The 23,057-nt window shown below is 36.8% G+C and overlaps 2 protein-coding genes across 5 annotated transcripts in view; one reads left to right on the forward strand and one right to left on the reverse strand.

The window, feature by feature from the left end:
• Positions 1–351: 351 nt before the first annotated feature.
• LOC101892329 (protein-S-isoprenylcysteine O-methyltransferase) lies at positions 352–6,667 on the reverse strand. Its single transcript, XM_005183240.4, has 3 exons — positions 6,264–6,667; positions 5,817–6,188; positions 352–1,032 (listed from the first exon to the last, which is right to left on the reverse strand). The coding sequence occupies exons 1-3, from the start codon at positions 6,498–6,500 to the stop codon at positions 745–747; spliced, it is 897 nt and encodes a 298-aa protein (XP_005183297.1). The 5' UTR covers positions 6,501–6,667; the 3' UTR covers positions 352–744.
• A 7,629-nt stretch (positions 6,668–14,296) lies between these two features.
• LOC101893203 (dnaJ homolog subfamily C member 5 homolog) overlaps positions 14,297–23,057 on the forward strand; it is a 45,846-nt gene continuing 37,085 nt past the window's right edge. For 2 of the 4 annotated variants that reach the window (XM_059129076.1, XM_059129077.1), the window contains exon 1: positions 14,297–14,495. In XM_059129076.1, the coding sequence (XP_058985059.1) occupies positions 14,467–14,495 (29 nt within the window). In that variant the 5' untranslated portion in view covers positions 14,297–14,466. The remainder of the gene's footprint in view (positions 14,496–23,057) is intronic. The other 2 variants (XM_020036645.2, XM_020036644.2) reach the window with 2 other exon arrangements.

The raw sequence follows: 23,057 nt of genomic DNA on the forward strand, positions 1-23,057 counted from the left end.
GACCTGTAGCTTGATTACAAATTAATATGGAAAGACGGATAGACGGACGGACGGACATACATAGCTAGATCGACACATCTCGCCGAGATATGAAGATCCATATATACTTTCCTATGTGGAAACCAATATTTCGAGGTGTTACATAATTTTTGACCCAAACAAACGTATAATACCCCCAACACATAGTGTTGTAATGTATAAAAACAAAATGCCAAAATATTTCTTTCATTTACATCCAATGCAATGTTGTAATTTTTCACAGAGCTCTGGGCCTCAGGAAAATTCCTTAAATCCAAGAAAAGTTGTAGTCCTGGTATCTTTTGTAATTCCATTTGAACTTCATGTTGCATCTTTCACATTCGTACATTTCTTCTATTTTTTTTAATCATAAATTGGAACTATTACATCATTTATTGCATATGCACACATATACATTTACTTACATTTAGTAATCTTAATTTATAATATGATTAATTAAAATTAATTAATGATGATGTCCATTTTACATGAAATATAATTCTTTTGTTTTCCGTTTCAAAATACAATTATTATTCATAGACAGGGAAATTAATCTAATTAGTTGGCAAATTTTGTTATTTCTTGTATACTGTTGTTGGTTTTTTTTTTTTTTTTTTTCAAAATAATAAAATACATATCAAAATTTGTTTTGTTTGTTAAAATAAAATAAAACAAAAAAAAACAGACTTCTTGTTTTGGGAAAATCTATATGTTTTTTGACGCCATTTATTCCAATATAAATCCCTTAATAAATGGCAAACCCGTTGGAACGTTTTGCTGATACGTCTTATAGTCGGAACGAAAGAAATTCAGCAATGAAAACTCTTCACAGTAGATACGATCGTGAAAGAATTTCCAACTTATAATCGTATAGGCAATAATGCAGACAGGATTCAGAAGTATTATTTGTGTTCCAATTGACCACCAGAACCAGCCGACATAGGACGGATGTCGTGAGTATGCATAGACGCCATGTGTGATCAGTTTGTGATCATCGGCTTTTTCGTATTGGACCTGGAAAAGAGACGGAAAATGGGTTATTATTATAACTTGTCGAGGGGTTTAATATTCAGGGCTAAAAATAGTGTGGTATGCTGTGAACTCCTATTTTACAAATAAGATTTCAAAATACCACATCTCGTAGAATTTGTGGTCCTCGCTGGGAGCATTTTGCAAATATCGCATGCATGCCCACACTTTTTACTCGGAGTTACCAGGAAGGCTATGCATAACAAGCTAGCCAGACACCAACAAACCTATCAAACCGCTATGAAACGTATTGAGGCAGTCATCGGGATCATAAATCTATAAATTACACACGATGATCTATGATAATTTTTAAGAGATGCAGTGTAAACTATTACCACAACTAACTAGCCTCGGCATATTCATATAATCTTCACAGCAATCAATTACAAGGTGAGATGGAAAAACTGCAACCAACTTCAGACTGCTGTCATTTCCAAGTCACTCGTCCGACAGCTGTTAAAATTATTCCAGTGACCGCTCATTATATTGTTTACAAGAAGCGTACAAAAACATTTCGGCGAGAATTTTCCAGAAAAAAAAGTTATTCAGGATGGAATTCAAGCGTAATAGTGATTTCTTTATATTTGGTTAGAAAAACCAGAAGTGGCTGGCGTTAGAGCACTCCAATGATGGCACTTTTTCCTAGGTTCGGGTGATAAAATTTATGAATACCTGTCCACATTTTTATACCCTACACCACACTGTGGTAAGGGTATTATGTATTTGTACATTTATTTGTAACAGGCAAAAGGACACGAGATGGACCCTTTAGTTGATGATCTGCATAGAATCACATTCTGAGTCGCTTTATACATGTCCGTCCGTCCGTCTGTCCACGTATTTTTGGAAACAAAGTACAAGTCGCATTTATTACTCGATCCAGATGAAATTTTGCAGATGTTATTTGTTTGGCCCAAGGACTAACCCTATTGAAATTAGAGATAATCAGGTGAGATAAAAAACTGCAACAAAGTCAAACGTCCTAATTTGTACATTTTTTTTTAATTTTATTGAATGAAGGCAAGAAATGTCGGAAATAGCATCAAATTGTAGAATAATTTTAAATTTGTTCGAATTGGTCACCTTTGGCACGAATTATCGCCTTCAAACGTGACACGCTGCCCAAATTTTGCTCTGCAGCATTTTGGCCCATTCCCGGCGAAGCGCTTGCTTGAGGTGATCGACACTTTGGTATTTGTAAGTGCCAACATTGCTTTCCAAAATACTCTAGACACGATAGTCCAACGGATTTGTATCCGGAGATTTTGGTGGCCATTGTGCGCTGGAAATGAAGCGAGGAACCTCATTTGGAAGCCATTTTTGGGTGGCGCGTGCTGAGTCTTATTGGAAAGTCCAAGGTCTGCGGCCAAACTGTTTGCGTGCCCAAATCTTTAATACACCCTCCAGAATATTTTCGCGATAATATTCGGCATTTATTCTGATGCCACGGTCGATTAATACGAGCGGAGAGCGACCATCGGCTGTTATAGCAGCCCACACCATAACCATGGCCGGCGCTTAAGTTCCGGTGGCCAACCGAAGGTGCACATTTTCAGATGACCTCTTTGGCAAGTAAACACGATCATTTTGTTTGTTTACAAACTGCTTGACAAAGAATGTTTTCTCATCGGAGAAAACCAAATTCGACAGTTCACCCCTTTCGGCCAAGCGAAGCAACTCTTTAGCTCTTTTGCGTCTATTTTCTTTCTATTGCGGTGTAAGTTCTTGGACTTTTTGGAATTTCAATAACATTACGCCGAGCTCATTTTTCAATATTTGCCGAATGGAATATTGCAATATGTTCACTTTAAGAGACATTTTTCGGCCAAGTCGCTTCTTTACTTCAAGAGACATTTTTCGGCCACTTCGATCAAGTCCCTTCTTTACTTTTCGAACCATTTTTGCTGATGTTCCTGTTTTCTTCTTCGGTCCACTTCCTTGGCGTCGGACTACGCCACCAGTATTACGTTAATGAGCGATGGTACGAGAAACAAAAGATTTATTCACATTTAAAAGACTGGAGTGCTGTAGAGATAGCCACTTGTGGTTTTCCAGCCCAAATATAAAGAAATCACAGTATAACGCTTGAATTCCATCACGAATAACTTTTTTTCTGGAAAATTCTCACCAAAATGATTTTGTACGCTTGTAAACAATATAATGAGCTGTCACTGGATTAAATTTTACAGCTGTCGGACGAGTGGCTTAGAAAAGACAGCAGTCTACAGTTGGTTGCAGCAATCAATTAGAAATACCTTCCGGCGTAAAAATAAATTATACAAAGCCATTAAATTTATAAATGTATTTATTTTTATAATAACATTACACGTTTATTCTGAGCAAACATAACTCCAACCAAATGTTCATTATCCACAAGCAAGTCCGACACAATTTCCAGTTGTGCGTGTTATTGCTGTGCCCAGGGGACATACCGATATTATAAGAATTGTTATTAGAAATGACGTAAAATATTTCATGCTGATCAAAATATCCGTTTCAATGGGGCTCTGAAGTCTCACTGTCATCATTTTTTATGAAGGATAAAACTATAGATACATGCGGTAGAATAAAAATATCATGAACAATCTTGCGGTTAGTTTCTCCAAATGCGCAGTGTTCCGCAATATTAATTGTGATTGTTTCTAAAATATATATAGCCCCTGGCTGAGCACGCTAATATTAATAAGACCCTAAAGTCTGAGTCTTAGAGTGTCCTTCAAATTTTTTTAAAGTCTTCTTCTAGAAATGAATATGTGAATTTTTTTTGAGGACATTTAGAAGATTTTTCGCAGATCTTTCTGTTCGATTCTTTAGAAATCTTAAATGCTTTCTCCTAGGAATAAGTTGTCGATTTTTAAATCATTTAAGAAGACATATTAGCAGCGCATTAAGATTTTCTGCCGCAACTCTAATTTTTAGGAGACCAAAACAAAAATGCAGGAAAACTGCCGGCTCGGCATATACATATAATCCCCAAAGCAATCAATTAGTACAGACAAGACATTGCATTTAAAATTTATTTATGGTTAAAATAACTTTACAAGTTGTCTATATTCAAACATATCCGCAAACAAATATTCATTATCCACAGGAAAATCCTCTACAATTTCCAATTGTGCCTGTTATTTGTTTACGATGCGGATGATAATATCCAGCTGTTGTTACGCACAAGAAACATGCCGAAATTACAAGAATTGTTATTAGAAATGATGTTAAATACCGAATATCGGTAGGTGCCGTTATATGGGGGCTATACGAAGGCGTGAACCTGCACAGACAATTTTCTGTCTTACGAACTTCAGATACCAAATTTAAAACATGTTCGGTGAATAATGTCGCTTAAATCATCAAAATACCGAAAATAGGCAGGTGCCTTTATATGGGGGCCATACCGAAACGTGGATCTGCATGGACAATTTTCTGTCTTAGGCTGTAGTATCCATTACGAATTTCAAATACCAAATTTGAAACAATTCCGGTGAATAATGTCGCTAAATTCAGCAAAATACCGAATATAGGGAGGTACCGTTATATAGGGGCTATACGAAGGTGTGGACCTGAACTGACAATTTTCTGTCATAGGCTGCAGTATCCATTACAAACTTAAAATACCAAATTTGAAACAATTCCGGTGAATAATGCCGCTAAAATTAACAAAATACCGAATATCGGGTGGTTCCGCTATATGGGGGATATACCAAGACGTGGACATGCACAGACAATTTTCAGTGTTAGGCTGTAACATCCATTACGAACTTCAAATACCAAATTTGAAACAATTCCGGTGAATAATGTCGCTAAAATCATCGAAATACCGAAAATAAGGAGGTGCCTTTATATGGGGGCTATACGAAGACGTGAAGCTGCACAGACAATTTTCTGTCATAGGCTGTAGTATCCATTATGAACTTCAAATACCGAATTTGAAAAAATTCCGGTGAATAATGTCGCTAAAATCATCAAAATACCGAAAATAGGGTGTTGCCGTTATATGGGGACTATACGAAGACGTGGACCTGCATAGACAATTTTCTGTCATAGGCTGTAGTATCCATTACGAACTTCAAATGCCAAATTTGAAACAATTCCGGTGGATAATGTCGCTAAAATAATCAAAAAACCGAAAATAGGGAGGTGCCTTTATATGGGGGCTATACGAAGACGTGAAGCTGCGCAGACAATTTTCTGTCATAGGCTGTAGTATCCTTTATGAACTTCAAATACCAAATTTGAAAAAAATCCGGTGAATAATGTCGCCAAAATCATCAAAATAACGAATATCGGGTGTTGCCGTTATATGGGGGCTATACGAAGGTGTGGACCTGCATAGACAATTTTCTGTCATAGGCTGTAGTATCCATTACGAACTTCAAATACCAAATTTGAAACATTTCTGGTGAATAATGTCGCTTAAATCACCAAACTACCGAAAATAGGGAAGTACCATTATATGGAGGCTATACCATAACGTGGACGTACATGACCCATTTTCTATTTCCGGCAGTCATAATATACATTTAAGTAAAATTTTATCAACCTACTTCCTTTCGTTCGGAAGCTAGAGTGATTTCCACATACGGACGGACAACGCTAAATCGACATAGATTTTTATGCTGATCAAAAATATATATACTTTGTGGGGTCTAAAATGTATATTTCGAGGTATTACAAACGGAATGACAAGCTTAATATACCCTCCATGCCATGGTCGAAGGTATAAAAAAACAAAACAAAAAAATGTCTCATCATTTCAATAGAAACTCACTCACCAAATGTGTAAAACTACTGCTTGCCGTAACCATTGCGGTTTTGCGTACCACTTCCCCAAATATACACAATAATACGCCCACCAGCCACAGATAGTAGATATCTTTAAAGCTGGGCAACAATTGAACTTCCAATACAAATTCTATCCAACTGGCAGCAGCAGCCATGCCATAGGCCCATGAATGATTCAACATAAATGAGTCCACGGTTAAACTTTTCGGATTGCAATAGGCAATGGCCAGGAATTCGGAGTAATGAAAAAATGCCATAAACAGACCATATGTGCCGAATTGTTTCCAGACTTCGGGTGCAAAACAAATTGCCAATATGCTAATGGCTTCCACAAAGCCCAGAAATGCCGATCGTATGCCAACCTAAAAATAAAAAGAAAAACAAAGGGATAGTTCCAAATCCCCTGAGAACATTTACTTAAGTTTCTTTCGCCCTACCTGATAATCTATGTCGCGCAGCACAAACCGTATTACCATACAGATGAGGGCAAAATATAATGCCGGTCCCCACATTCGGGCTCCCCACACATTTGGCACCGCTCCATAGTAGAGTTGTGGTATGGATGGCAATAAAATCAACGATATTGTCACCAAATAACAGACCAAACTCACACGACCCTCACGGCACAGCTTTCGCGATGGTGTAATGTGTTGTTGCAGGTGGTTAATACACATTGTTCTCAGTTTGAATTTGCCGGCCGAATTTGTGCAATTTGTTTATAATTTTGAAAATTAAATTAATTTATTTGGGAAATTCCGTTCCCGTCAAAAACGTTCCAAACGTTACGAATATGGAGACATGAAAAAAAAAGCTTGTTTACGAACAGAGAGAACAAGATGTGTAACGGTGTTTACGAATGGGATACGAAGAGAATAATCAGCTGATGATATGACTTCTAACAGCGTTACCTAAAAGTGGACGTAGCGTACACAAATATTCAACTACCCATGGTACCATGGTAGAAGAATACAGGTAGTCGCATCGACACAGCTGCTGGGATAATGAACTTTCAAACCGATTTTGGAATTGAAAATGTTGAATGAAAAATAATTAAAATTTGTAAAAACTATAGAAAAATTTTTTTATAAAACCTCTGATTTGCGTCGTATAAAAAAACATTTAAAAATCCACTTATTTTTATAAAACATTTTAAAAATTTTGACATATCAATGTTCCCAAGCGTTGATGCATCTACCTTTATTCTTCTACCATGGTACATATCATGGTAGAAGAATATAGAAAATGATCGTGTTTTTTTTTTTTTTTTTTTTTTGTACTTCTACGTCGTCAAGTATGTTGGTGGTTAGAACACTTTCGTGCCCATTCACCATGACCGGTTATTGGTTACTTGAAAAGTATCAGTACTCTTTTATTTTCGTTTTCTTTTTGTTTACAGTATATGTGTGTTTACAGAATGTAGTGATATGAATGAAATACATAAGAAATCAAAACAAAAAAAAAATCAAAACTAAAGGAAAAAATAAAGAACTGTCAGCAAATATGATGATTATTTACAAATAAAAGTCAAACTTCAATTTTGCAAAGTGCAATAAAGTTGATTAATTCATCTATATTTTGTTGGTTTTTGGACATCAGGATTTCCGGTAAGTTATTAAATTTCTTGAACAAATCAAAATCATTCCTATGATTTTGATGCTTTTTGCAGAAAAAAATTATGTGTTTTTCATCTTCAATTTCGTTGCAGGTTTCACAAAGATTTGAGTCAGCAATTCCAATCCTGTGGAAATATTTTTTGGTGTAAGTATGACCAGTGAGCAATCGATTAACAATCTTTATGTTTTCAGGTTTCATGTTTGATGAAAAGAACCAGGGCTGTTTAGCAGGCGCCGGGAAGAATTGGTAGAAGTAAGTTCCTTTAGTCCGTGAGATGTCCTTGTAATTTTCTATAAACTCATTCCACAGGAGTGACTCAATGCGTTTCGACGCATCTGTGACCGACAGACAGAAGTTGATTGGTGAACCAACATTTGCTGCATGCTTCGCAAAATAATCGGCTGTTTCATTGATTGGTATACCGACATGGGAAGGTGTCCAAACAAACGAGATTTTAATTAAATGCGAATTAACTATTTTGTTTAGAATATTGTACACAGTGAAATTGTGAGATGTGTTGTTTTTAAGCAGAAGACAAGCATTTTTGCTGTCTGTAAATAAAGCAGCTGTGCTGACACCGTCTTCGATCATCAAATCAATTGCCTTTTCAATTGCACATAGTTCACCAGTAAGAGAAGAAAGTTTTTCATTAATTTTGAAAACAAAATTTTGATTAGCAGATATATTGCAGACAGCGCAGCCTGTGTTGTTGTTAAAAACAGCAGCATCCGTCGCCCAAATAGAAACGCCTTCGGATCTGAAGTCGTTAATTAATTCGTAGTAGTGTGCTTTGAAATATTCTGTTGGTGTATTGTTTTTGGTAGTATTAAATATATCCAGCATGAAATCTACCTTGTTGGTCGGATGTTGATTGTAACCAATTTTGAGATTTTCAAAAATTGTGCGAAACTTTGTATAGACATATCCAAGACTAGTTTTTCTTGAGGTATTTGAGGTGAAGTATTCATACAGAGAAGAGTTGTATATTTTAAGTCTTATCAATTCTTTAGCCGCCAAGTGTTGAGCTCTTAAATCTGTTGGTAGCATACCAGCAAGAGCGTATACCACATGATTTGGAGTGGAAGGCACCAGTCCCAAATTTTTTCTTAACAACTGATTTTGAAAGCTTGTTAGCTTCTTGTTTATATACATTGGTCTGTGAGCCATCGATGAGATTGCATATTCGGTCTTTGAAAAGATAAGTGATTTTGACAGGTTTATAGCTTTTGCGGGATGAATTCCACTTTTTGGACCCGTGACCATTTTTAAAGCATTAACAGTATTTCTGCAGGATATCATCACCTCTTCGTAGTGCTCCTTGAGTGATAGACTGTTTTTAATATGTCTCCCTAAAAATTTGATGGACTTAACAACATTTACTTGGACTCCATTTAGTAAAATGTTGGGATTTCTCCGACCTCCTTTAGCCACGTACATTACTGAAGTTTTCTCAACATTGACGTCAAGGTTTAGTTTTTTTAATAAGGATACCATGTTATTGGTTTTGATTTGTAAAATATTGTTGGCACTATCAAAGTCATGGCTTGCCACAAGCAAAATAAAATCATCCGCATATTGGAAAATGTTTGTGTTTTCATCAGCTAAACCATGGAGGCCTATTGTGTATAGGTTGAATAGTGTTGGGCTTAAACAACTGCCTTGAGGGATCCCATTGTATATATTTAGGGTGGAGTTTCCCATACAAAGAGTCCTTTTGCAGAGAAAATTGATTATCCATAATCTTATTTGGAGTGGAATGTTTATTTCTATTAAAATCCTCTTCAGGTAATTTATATCGACACACTCATAGGCTTTCGATACATCCATCGAGAGAACAATCACCTTGTCATTTTTTTCTTTGGAGGTGTTTATTGTGTGTAGTATGTCATTAATGCATGTTGAAGTTGACACATGTTTGCGGTATGCATAAGATCTAGGTGGAAGAGTTTTATGTTCATCTAGAAAATCATTGAGCCTTTGTTTGACCATGAGGTTTAAAATCTTTGCCAGTACAGATATTAAAGCAATTGGCCGAAAATTTGTGCAGATGTCTAAATTTTTTCCTTTTTTCGGTATGGGAACAATTTTTATTCTCCTCCATTCTTCAAAAAACTCACAGTTTTTCCATTGATTATTAAAGGAATTCAAAAGGTGCTGCTTACTATCTTGGGATAGTTTATTAACCATTTCATAAGTGATTCCATCCAGACCAGCTGCAGATGGTTTAGTTTTTTGCTGTAGAACATTGTCTAGTTCTTCCATGGAGAAATTTGCAGATTGATTGTTATAAATTGAAATGGATATAGTTTGTCTGTTGTTGGGAACCTGTTCACTCAAATGACGTAAGAAGGCTTCGTTGTTGTCAGTGTTCCATTTAGAAGCAGATTGGGGTTCGAAAACCGATTTACAGCTCTTTACATAACGGAAAAGCGATTTTGAATTAGATAATTGGCTTAAATCTGACAGTTTACGACGTTTGTCGCGATTTTTGGCACATTTTACGGCTTTTTTGAATTTAGATATAGCGTTGATTGCACTCAGGGCATTTTCAGTGGTTTTGTATCTATCAAATTTCTGTTCTGCGGCCTCTTTTTGACGTAAGAGTATGGTAATGTCATTATTCCACCATGTTTGAAATTTTGTTTCAGCAGTAATGAGAAAAGTTGAATTTTTTATTGTTGATTTTAGCTTCGATTGAATATCATTCATATTGGAATCAATTTTTAGATTTGATAAGTTTTTGAAGAGATGTTTTTTTGCTAGGAAGTACTGTTGCTTTGATGTGAAATTATCTATGTTAATAAGGATTGGTCTGTGGTGGCTTCCTCCTATGCTTGTATTTTTTACATTCCAATTAAAGTTTGAAGACATATTTGTGAAGGTAAGATCTAACACAGAACCGAAAGAACTGTCAAATAGATTCTTTTTAAAGGTTGCTGAGCCATCATTAACACAACGAAATGCCGAACTGTCCATCAAGGTTTGCACAGTGGATCCTCGAACTGTGTCAAAAACGTCACCATATGCTTTACATCTTGCATTAAAATCCCCGCCAATAATGACATTTGATTTTCCATTTAGAAAGATTAAAAGTTTTGATACTTCAGTTTTTAAAACATTGGATTTTACAGAATGCGGAAAGTATACTGAGACAATCGTTAAATTTTGAGACAGGTTTGTAGTTTGACATATTAAGATGTCTAAATCCGATGCAAAAGGTAATTTTTTCATTTTAATAGTTTTTTTGTGCAGGATGGCAACGCCACCATAATTGTCGATTCTTTTTTTACAGAATAATCCATAATTGTTTACGTAAGATGATGATGCATTTTCATCTACATTAAAAATTTCGCTTAAGATGCATATATCGACAGAAAATTTGTTTAAGTAAAGTTCTAAATAATTTTTATTTTTATTCAAACTTTGTATGTTGTGCTGTAAGATTATCATGTTCGGTTTGGTTAGAACTGGAAGGTCCATCTATTGCTGGTGCTTTTAAGGCATTTGAAAAACTGTCTAAGATCTGTAATCCTTCTGTACACTTGGCATTGGTTAATGCGGCAGCCATTTGTTGAGTGAAAGTGGATAATATTTTTTCATACTCAGAAACTTTGAAAAAATTTGAGAATTCAAAGGATGGTTTAGAGGGTACAATCGTTTCCTGTTCAGCTGTAATATGTGTTCTACGAGGTATTGATGCTGCTACTTTATTGTAATTGACTTTAGTTCTCCTTCTGTTGAGTTCATCATTGAAGGAAGTAACTGGTCTTCTGCTTGTTTTAGAAATTTGGGGAAATTGATTTTCATAATTTGGTTCATCTAAAATTTCAAAGTAATTGTTTGAAACTTTAGGGATACATTCTTTCCTTGAAAGGTTGGTGATTGCCATAGCCTCCAGAATATTTTTTTCATTGCTGTATCTTTTGCATTTTTTGACATCCATGGCATTGTGATCTTCCATGTTGCATAGTATACATCTGGGTAGAATACAGTATGTTTTGCATTTAATTGTCGACAAACATGTATCACATTTTGGCTCTGTGCAGTTTGTGGGACATTCAATGTTTATCCCGCAAAGAAGGCATCTTTTTTTGGCTCTACATTTTACGGCTATATGACCTAAACGACCGCAATTTTTACATAAGCGTACAAGTGGAATATATAAATCCGTCTCCACTATAGAGTTGAACATTTTAAGTTCTTTTACAACGTAGTCCGCTACAATACCTACTTTAATGGTTTGCGACGGCACATACTGACCATTTTCATTTTTGTATTTGAAACGATATACTGATACAGCTTTGAAATCATTGTCGCTGCTGTTGATTTGATCATATATCATTTTGCCAGTGAATTCTACTGGTACGGATTTAATAACATAAAATTTTTGTACAAATCTATCTGGGATAAAAGCATTCAAACCAATAGATTTTACATTTGGATCCAAAACAAAATTATTTGCCGAGTTATAATTGTTGAAGCTCAGGCGGAAGGTTTTATATGCAATATTCTTTGATACAAAATGAGCATTTATGTTGGCACTGGCTAATTTGGCATACAAATGTAATTCTGAGTTCTTTCTTCTAGGGCAAATGGGCTCATCAGAAGTAAGAAGTACATAATATGGACCTGGATGGGCTGGGCTGTAAAGAATTGTTTGGTTTTCATAGTTATCATAGCTGTAAATATCTGTTTTGTTTGTGTTTTTGGGTATATTGGATGGATTGGAGGGATTGTTATTGTTGGAGTGACAGTTGTTAGTTGTGTTGGTGGAGATGGACTTTGTATCATTAAAATATTGATTTTCATATGGTGTGAGAGTGGTGTTTTCTTTTGCTGGTGTTGTTTTTGCAGAGCACTGCGGCATTTTATTTTGCATAGAAGGCTGATTATTTTTAAACTTCTTGCTTCCAGGGTTGCTAAAAAGCTCAATTCTTTTCCTCGGGTCTAAACGAGGAGGCGGCTCCTCATCACCCATTTTCGCAGAAAATTGTATATTTTGTTGAAATTAGGAATATTAAATTTCAGCAAAATCACCAAATAAAATAATGTTTGTGTTATTGGTTAGATGGAAGGAATGTGTGTATTTGTGTGTGTATTGGTGTTCAAAGCAAAACAAACAAAACGCATAAAAAAGAAAGCGAAACGGCGCGCACGTAGTCTAAAGTCAACGAGAGTTGAGAGACGACTGAATGATCGTGTTTATTTGCCAAAGAGGTCAGCTGAGAATGTGCACCTTCGGTTGGCCACCAGAACTCAAGCGCCGGCCATGGTGATGGTGTGGGCCGCAATAACAGCCGATGGTCATTCTCCGCTCGTATTAGTAGATCGTGGCATCAGGATAAATGCCAAATATTATCGCGAAAATATTCTGGAACTACAAACCGTTTTTGCAGCAGACCTTGGGTATTCCAACAGGACTCAGCACCATCATCGCACTCAGCGCGCGCCACCCGAGAATGGTTACAAAATGAGGTTCCCCGCTTAATTTCCAGCGCACAATGGCCACCGAAATCTCCGGATACCAATCCTTTGGACTATTGTGTCTGGAGTATTTTGGAAAGCAAGGTTGGCACTAAAAAATACCAAAGTGTCGATCGCCTCAAGCAAGCGCTTCCCGGGAATGGACCAAAATACCGCAGAGCAACATTCGGGCAGCGTGTGACGGTTTCATTGGCCGTTCAAAGGCCATAATTCGTGCCAAAGGTGACCAATGCCAAAGGTGACAAATCTAAACTTATTCTTAAATTTGATGCTATTTCCGACAGTTTTTGCTTTCATTCAATAGAATTTAAAAAAAATGTTGAAATTATGGCGTTTGTCTTTATTTATCTCTGTTTTCAGTTTTTTTTTTATCCCACCCTGTATATGTAGTTTGGTTTCAATTTGAAAGGGATGTTGCTTTTCCACGATTTTCTAGCGTTTGATTGAGGAGTTGAGAGATTTGAACCTACAGCTTATAACTGTATATTCTGGGGAGCATTATAATTAAATAATTGAAGAACTGTTCTTCAGCATTTTAAATTAAAAATACAAATTTTAAAAATGTACATTTTTGAAATTAAAAGAATATTTTTTTGAAAATTATTTTTTTCTGTTTACATTTTTGATGTTTGCTTCTAGAAAGATGTACTTGCTTCTAAACTGAATTCGTTCGTATGTGCTAAAATGAACAATTAACCCGAAATCGGTTGAAGATATATATGGGAGCTATATCCAAATCTGAACCGATCTTGATAACATTTGGTGGAGTTATTTCTAGGTTGTATGTGCTATCTGGTACCAAGGATCATTGTTGTGGAATGTATATTACGCTTGTGAGGGACTTTAAACCCCAAATCGGATAAAACATATATATGGGAGCTGTAGTTATATCTGTACCGATTTTCAGCTTCTAGACCTAAAAGATCTGTCTCGCTTCCTTCTCCATGTTACAAACAAATGCATAAGGACATAATACCTTTTCCACAATGTTGTGTAGGGTATAATAAAGAAACCCACCACACTTTAGTTAACCATATGTTTTACTCAAATAAATGCGTGTTTTATTAATAAATATATTTTTATATGTATTCTTATACGAAGTTAATCTGAGGTTTTCTATGATCTGCATTTCAACATATTTAACGAATTTGAATAACTTTTCAATCAAATTTTTCACGTTATAAGCTTTTATCTGTTTCAGTTTTTACTTGTACTTATTTGAATGCGGACAACATTGATCAAGTGCTGGTGGAACATGGCATTTCTCCGATAACATCGATAGAAAAATAAATCAATCTATACTATCGAACAATTTTTATCGATTGTCTGTCAGCCCTGTTTTCAATTCCGATGCGAATCGTCGTTATAATCGCCTTTTCTGTGGTAGTATTTTTTCGCAATTTGATTTGTGTGTGAGGGCCGAAGAAATTTTGCTGGCAGATAAAGAAAAGAATTACAGAAAAAATAGTAATAAAGAGAAAAATATCAAATTAAGTTAAACGAAGTGTGTTGCGTGTTAATTTACATAAAAAATAATACAAAATGAGTGGCATGGATAAAAGAAAATTATCGTAAGTTTCAAAGAAAAAGTCTGTCAAGAAAAAAGAATGAAAGAAAAAAAAACTAACTTGCATGAAAATAAAGCATAGACCAACAATAAAAAAGAATAACGAAGAACTTTTTGTACTGCGACGTCGACGATGGCGACAACGATGAATCAAAAAATTGTTGGAAGAAATGATTTGCAGAGCGGCTCAGCTGACGTTCGCATTGTCGGGTGTCGGGGCAGAAGAGCAGATGTGTTTTTTTCGTGTGTGTTTGGTGGAACTACTCCAGAAAAGAAATTTGAAATGAGATTGAGTGTCGACGATGTGTGTTTGGGAATGTATGCATACGTGTGTGTGAGTGTTTGCGCAAAATATAAAAGGGCGGCGGGCGTCGCTAACGATAACGATGTAGTTCTTTGTTTCCGCTGGCAGCTCAGCAACCAAATAATTGATTTTTTTGCAGCACCAGCAACACACACACACACAAGTATGTTGTGTGGTAGAGAGAAAGAAGACAGCGTCGACGAGTAAAAAAAAAACTTACAAATGCCTATACAGGAAAAACATTGTGGTACTTGGTTTTATTTTTGTTTTGTGTACATTACTATTGTTGTGTTTTGGATGGCAGCTGTTTGCTTGAGCATGCATTTTAGATCACAAGATTATTTGGAACAAAGAGCTATCCAGAAAATATTCGCGTTTCAGTTATGGACAATGGTGGGATAATTAGTTGTATTATCCCTCAAGAAAGCAGACATTTACACACATAATACATAGAGGACGATGAGCTGTCCTCTGGGGCGATAGAGAGAATTCGTTCTTGAATATTCTCTTCGCTGGCTGTGTGTTTATACAAGGTTGCGCCGGCGACGACAATGGTGTCGTCTCAATCGACCTCGTTGGGACTTTCCTAACACAGCAAGGAAAAAATTTATCCGGAATGCTAATTAAATGATTTTTTTGAATGAAAAAATCAACTAGAGAAAATAGAGGATTAATTTCAGGTCACACAATATGCGACACAATATGGTTTTATCCCGATTTGCAGGCATTTTATATACGTAGCCATGTAACAGCCGTTTTAAGGTCGTCGCCGTCGTGTAACATGCAATTTGTCATGGTTAGCCTTGAAAACAGCAGGAGTAGTTTGGTAGGTATGCAAAACCCATTGCCATCGAGCGATTTTGTGAATGGACATTGGAATGGAACGAATTCGGTGTAAATTTAATTATGGTGAAAATAGAAGAATGGGTCCTTTGGCGTTTCTTACGCCATATATATCCATGTGTGTATGTAATGCTGGTGACATATGTTTTTTTGACAATTCTCCAAATGGGCAACACAGATACACTACCTGGAAGGATTATGAATATGTAAGCTACAAGGTCCATAGTGTACATACAGGGTGAGGTAAAAAAATGCAACAAAGTCAAACGCCATATTTTTAAATTTCTTTAAAATTTTATTGAATTGAAGCAAAAAATATCCGAAATAGCATCAAATTTTAAAATAAGTTTAAATTTGTTTGAATTGCTCACCTTTGGTACGAATTATGGCCTTTAATGAAACCGTCACACGCTGCCCGAATGTTGCTCTGAGGTATTTTGGCCCATTCCCCGCGATGCGCTTGCTGGAGGTGATCGGCACTTGGTATTTGTTAGTGCCAACCTTGCTTTCCAAATACTCCAGACACAATAGTCCAACGGATTGGTATCCGAAGATTTTGGTGGCTTAATGTGCGCTGGAAATGAGGCGAGGAACATCATTTTGTAAACATTCTTGGGCGGCGCGTGCTGAGTGCGATGGTGCTGAGTCCTGTTGGAATGTCCAAGGTCTGCGGCCAAAATGTTTGCGTTCCCAAGGCTTTACAACAAACTCCAGAATATTTTTGCTATAAAATTCGGCATTTATACGGATGCCACGGTCGATTAATACGAGCGGAGAGTGACCATCGGCAGTTATGGCGGCCAACACCATCACCATGACCGGCGCTTGAGTTCTGGTGGCCAACCGAAGGTGCACATTTTCAGCTGACCTCTTTAGCAAGTAAACACGATCATTTTGCTGGACAACGAGTGTTTTCTCATCGGAGAAAACTGAATTCGGCAGTTCACCACTTTCGGCCAAGCGAAGAAACTCTTTAGCTCTTTTGCGTCTATTTTATATCTGTTGCGAGTCACGAGCCATTTTTCGGCCACTGCGACACGGGTTTCGATCAAGTCGCTTCTTTACTTTTCAACCATTTCTGCTGATGTTGCTGTTTTCTTCCGTCCACTTCCTTAACGTCGGGCTACGCTACCAGTATCACGGTAACGAGCGATGCTACGAGACACAAAAGATTTATTAACATTTAAATGCTGGAGTGCTCTAACGATAGCCACTTGTGGTTTTCCAGCCAAATATAAAGAAATCACACTATCACGCTTTAATAACATCACGAATATTTTTCTGGAAAATTCTCACCAAAATATATTTGTACGCTTGTAAACAATATAATGAGCTGTCACTTGAATAATTTTAACAGCTGTCGGACGAGTGGCTTAAAAATGCCAGCAGTCTGAAGTTGCTTGCACTTCTTTCATCTCACCCTGTAGATTCGCCTGTCTGTTGTAACCACACTACATCGAGATACATGGCTAAAATGTTGCATACATGCATAGTTTACCAGAAGGCAGGTTAAGTTCGTAAATGAGCCATGTAGGCCCACGTTTTCGTATAGCTCCTATAAAACGGTACATCCCGATATTCGATATTTTGATGATATCAGCAACATTATTCACCGCAATCGTTTCTAATTTCGTATTTGAATTTCGTAATGGGTACTACAACCTATGGCTACAAAATTTGTGTGTAGGTCGACGTCTTTGTAATGCCCCCCATATAACGGTTTTCATTTAAGTTGTAGTATTTGGAATTATTTTTGAACATTTTCAAGTTTTTTCCAAATGATGGATGGTATTAAAAGTTCTTTTTTTTACTTTAATTTCTATTTAATTTATTTTCCTGTTGATGTTATTGAATTACATTCCTGAGTATATTGTTTATCATGGTCGACATAGCTAGTCTTAAACACACGAAACATTTCTACATTTCGCTTTGAGATCCTAACATAGGATACTTCGCATAGCATACTTGAATAAATTTCCATCACAGTAAATGTTTACATTTTTGAAGTGGTAAGAGCTTCCACAAAAACTCAAGGACTGTGACAGACATCGCTTAGAAAAACCAGATATACACACATACACATATAAGCACTTATTTTTTTTCGTGGCCTTTTTTGTTTCCTTTGCTAAAAACAGTTTTTGTTTTTCCAAAAAATGAGAAGGAAACTGCAAATGTTTCCATACTGTATGGTATCATGGAGGATCATGGTTGGTTGTCTTATCTAATCTTTGTATAAATGTAGTTTTGCATTTTTATTTTATTTTTAAGAGAGAGATATAGATAATCTTTAACTATGGCAATACCCTAAAAAATTGGCAATGGTATATTAAATTTATGATGTATTTTGGCCTTGTATAGAGATGGGCAAATTAGTAATTTTGTTGTTTGCATTGCAAAAGTAATTTGGCATTTGTTTAATTCTGCTCTTGATTGTGCTGATTTATTATTCAACTAATTTTGTATGGCTTCGTATAGATCCAGTGGATATGAGTATCCTTGTTACAGTACAGACAAAATTGCATGTCTTTATGTTATATGCTTAATGTAAGGATAACGATTATTCGGTATTTATTCCCTACACCACATGGCGGTAAGGGTGTTATGTCTTTGGAGAAGTAAGCGAAATAGGGCCATAGTTACTTTTGAGAATCTTCATAGAATCACTGTCTGAGTTGATTTATGCATGCCAGTCCGTCCGTCTGTCCATATATTGTTGTGAACAAAATGCATGCCGCATTCATTATCCGATTGAGATGAAACTTTCCAAACAATATTTGTTTGGCCCAAGGACGAGCCCTATTGAAATTGGTGAGAATCGGTTCAGATTTGGATATAGCTCCCATATATATCTTCAACCGATTTCGGGTTAATTGTATAACAAATGGCCAATATAAGTCCAAATGACTTAAATTTTGGTACATCCCACCGAAAACGATCTAGAAGCAAGTACATCAAATGTGGATAATCGGTTTAGATATAGTTTTAGCTACCATATATGTATATATTTTATCTGATTCGGATTTTAAGTCTGATTCGAGGTTTGAAGACCCGCATATGTGCAATATGCACTCCACAAGAATGATATTTGGTACCGGACATCAGATACTGCTCGAAAAAAATGTCGGAAATATCATCAAATTTTAGAATAAGTTTAGATTTGTTCGAATTGGTCACCTTTGACACGAATTATGGCCTTCAAACGGCCAATGAAACAGTAACACGCTGCCCGAATGTTGCTCTGCGGTATTTTGGCCCATTCCCGGCGAAGCGCTTTCTTGAGGTGATCGACATTTTGGTATTTTTTAGTGCCATCGTTGCTTTCCAAAATACTCCAGACACAATAGTCCAACGGATTGGTATCCGCATATATTGGTGGCCATTGTGAGCTGGAAATGAAGCGAGGAACCTATTTTTGAAACCATTATGGGGAGGCGCTGCTGCTGAATCCTGTTGGAATGTCCAAGGTCTGCGCCAAAATGTTTGCGTGCTCCAGAATATATTCGCAATAAAATTCGGCATTTATTCTGATGCCACGGTCTATTAAAACGAGCGGAGAGCGACCATCGGCTGTTTTGACGGCCCACACCATAACCATGGCCGGCGTTTGAGTTCTGGTGGCCAACCGAAAGTGCACATTTTCAGCTGACCTCTTTGGCAAGTAAACACGATCATTTTGTCTGTTTACAAACTGCTGGACCACGAACGTTTTCTCATCGGAGAAAACCAAATTCTGCAGTTCACCACTTCCGGCCAAGCGAAGCAACTCTTTAGCTCTTTTGAGTCTATTTTCCTTCCGTTGCTGTGTAAGTTTTTGCACTTTTTGGAATTTCCATGGCTTTACCCCGAGTTCATTTTTCAATATTTGCCGAATGGAATATTGCAATATGTCCAGCTCACGAGCCATTTTTCGGCCACTGCGACGCGAGTTTCGATCAAGTCGTTTCTTTAGATTTCGAACCATTTCTGCTGATGTTGCTGTTTTCTTCCGTTCACTTCCTTGACGTCGTGGCTACGCTACCAGTATCACAGTAACGAGCGATGGTACGAGACACCAAAGATTTATTCACATTTAAATGCTGGAGTGCTCTAACGATAGCCACTTGTGGTTTTCCAGCCAAATATAAAGAAATCACTCTATCTCCCTTGAATTCCATCACGAATAATTTTTTTCTGGAAAATTCTCACCAAATGCTTTTGTACGCTTGTAAACAATATAATGAGCTGTCGCTGGAATAATTTCAACAGCTGTTGGACAAGTGGCTTAGAAATGACAACAGTCTGAAGTTGGTTGCGTTTTTTCATCTCGCCCTGATATCTTTAATCCGTTTACAGGCTTATTGTGCAAATAATGGCTAATATCAGCCTAAATTGAGTGAATTACGGGACGTACGTTTCCATTTTGTGTAACTCGGCTCCGATATATTTTTTTATTATAATCCTTCTCGAAGTGATATCCTACACTCTATAGCAATGTTATTAGGTATAAAATAATAAAATGTCTCCGTCGTCATTTAGTGTAAATCGATTCAGAATTGGATACGCCTCCCATAACTTCTCTAAAACCAAATGTTGACAGGTGGTATGACCTATTTCAAAAAAATTCTTTTTTTACGGGAGCTCTACTAAATACGCATAGTGGTGAAGGGTATCATATAGTCGGCCCCGCCCGACTTATGCCATTTTCTTACTGGTTTTGATTCTGCAACCCTATAGATCTGCTGAAGTATCCACGATTTTAATGAGACATATGTCTCTTAAACATTTTTACAAAATATCTAATACTACCGCTACAAGAAATATCGCGTTTTGTGGACGGAAGTCATAAATGTAAATATAATTAATAGATAAATCGGTTGAATAATACACCAAAGACATTAAGTCTCCATGGTCTATATGAGCAATTTTTAGATGTTACCGAATAGAATATATAAGGATTATCATAATCTCCTCTGTCTTTGCAACCATTCAATGTCCCCCTTGTTTTCACCTAAAATCTATGTCATTATTTCTTGTTTCCCCTCCCGGTTCTAAGAATTAAAATTTGAAATACAAAATGACCTTTCGATACCGGAAAAAGATTTCATTGTTTTTTTTTTTTTTCACAGCTGTGTCATATGCTTCTGCCAGCTGTAATGGACGAAAGCCAATGTAGGCATGAAAGGTGACAATCGTCATCGATTGAATTGCGTTTTTTTTTGTGTCTTTTCTTTGTGAAATTCTCTTACTAGCTAGTAAAGGGTAATAACGTTATCGTAACAACAAAAGAATTGCAAGGTTATAAAAACACAGTAATCGTTATGACTAGTTTAAGATATTACTAATCAATAAACAAATAAGGTGTTAAAATACTTAAAGGGAGGGTGATAGATATTCTCGGTATTTAAGGTGCACGGCAAATGAGGTGCTGGATTTATAAAATTTAAACTGCCATATTTTCAAGCATGCAATATTAAATGCAGTAATATTTTATTGATGGGTATGCCTTGAGGAAAATGAAAATCAAGCCATTAAAGGAAAATAAATAGATCATTTGACAGAAAATTAGCGCCATGGCCCATATTTTGTAATTATCGCCATGGCTTCATTTGATTATTGATTCCATTAAAATCCGTCATTATTCGACAAAAAAAGTTGTTTTTGTTAGAAATCTCCAAACTTGTTTGCTGAAGAATTGCACACGTTTACACTAAGAAACAATGACTTCAATTGAAAACAAAAGAAGAGCAACAACAACAATTAAATATTGTATTGATTTTCTGATACATAACAGCAATAATTTGTTTAAATATCAAATAAAAAAAATGACAACAAAAAGTACCCAATACCATATAACACTTGGTTCTGGTCTGCTGAATTCAATTAATAGAATGCAATTGGAATTTAATTCACGCTCCTCCTAGGTCGCAATCATTGTTTGCCTTTGTAAAGGTCTTAGCTTTTAAATCGTTAGGTTGGGTGTTTTAATATTTGAAAGTATTTAAGGTTGAGAGATCACCCGAAGAGCAACTACTTCATTGGGATTCCTTCAACTCATTGCCTTTATCGTATGATTAGGATAGATATAGAAAGGGGCAGTGAAATTGACATTTGATAACGAAGCAATAAATACTCCATACGGTCTATAAGGAGGGAGGGTCTGTTAAGTGTCTTGCCAAACCCCAATCCCGCTGCTGTCCCAGAGTGGGCTCCTTGACCGAGTAGGTTATACAGGGTGGTTTCGAGTTGGTCACCTTTGGCACGAATTATGGCCTTCAAACAGCCAATGAAACCGTCACACGCTGCCTGAATGTTGCTCTGCGGTATTTTGGCCCTTTCATGGCGAAGGGCTTGCTTGAGGTGTTCGACACTTTGGTATTTTTTATTGCCAACCTTGCTTTTCAAAATACTCCAGACACAATAGTCCAACGGATTGGTATCCGAAGATTTTGGTGGCCATTGTGAGCTGAAAATGGAGCGTGGAACCTCATTTTGTAACCATTCTTGGGTGACGCGTGCTGAGTGCGATGGGGTTGAGTACCCTTGGAATATCCAAGGTCTGCGGCCAAAATATTTGCGTGCCCAAGGCTTTAATACACCCTCCAAAATATTTTCGCTATAAAATATTAGCATTTATTCTGAGTAATACGAGCGGAGTGCGACCATCGTCTGTTATGGCCGCCCACACCATCACCTTGGCCGGCGCGTGTGTTCTAGTGGCCAATAGAAGGTGCACGTTTTCAGCTGACCTCTTTGGCAAGTAAACACGATCATTTTGTTTGTTTACAAACCGCTGGAGAACGAATGTTTTCTAATCGGAGAAAAACTGGAGCAATTTTAACATCTGTCGGACGAGTGGCTTAGAAATGACAGCTGTCCGAAATTGATTGCAGTTATTTTCATCTCACACTGTATGTGCCTCATATTTTCAAGTGGTATTAGTATTAGAAAACTACATGGGAAATTCTGAATTTCGGAAACCCTTTTTGGCCTGAATATAAGGCGGTCAACCCTTGAAAGGCCGAAAGGACACGATGTAAGGGCAAATGATCAGATAATGAAAAGACATTTTTACTTTTTATCATCTGATCAGTTGCCGATCACACACATGGATTCCGTCACCAATAAATGGCCACAACACCATTGCCCATATCGGCACACAACCCAAACAGACCGTACCAAGTGCTTCGCGAACTTGACTCATCAAAAGCAGTTGATACTGTCAAACAATAGGTAATCATCAATTATAAGTGCGGACACCAGCCATAAGTGGTTATTCATAACAAATAGCGAGAACGGAACCGTTGACACTGCTGAAATTCTAAAGTATTGATAGCATTAGGTATGTTGATAAATGTTAAATAGGCGTAAAAGCTCTGCAGCAAACCTGGAATGCATTTTTTCAATTGCACTGTCAAAACCTACCCAATTCATTGCTGGAAA

This window comes from Musca domestica, unplaced genomic scaffold, assembly GCF_030504385.1.
Source record: "Musca domestica strain aabys unplaced genomic scaffold, Musca_domestica.polishedcontigs.V.1.1 6, whole genome shotgun sequence".
Lineage (NCBI taxonomy): Eukaryota > Metazoa > Arthropoda > Insecta > Diptera > Muscidae > Musca > Musca domestica.

Bases quoted from the DNA above. Each gene is read 5' to 3' on its own strand.
- LOC101892329 (XM_005183240.4), bottom strand. From the start codon at position 6,500: ATGTGTATTAACCACCTGCAACAACACATTACACCATCGCGAAAGCTG. The intron at 6,189-6,263 runs GTAGGGCGAAAG...TTTTATTTTTAG, and splicing joins TGCGCGACATAGATTATCAG to GTTGGCATACGATCGGCATT. The intron at 1,033-5,816 runs GTGAGTGAGTTT...TCTCTTTTCCAG, and splicing joins GCAGTAGTTTTACACATTTG to GTCCAATACGAAAAAGCCGA.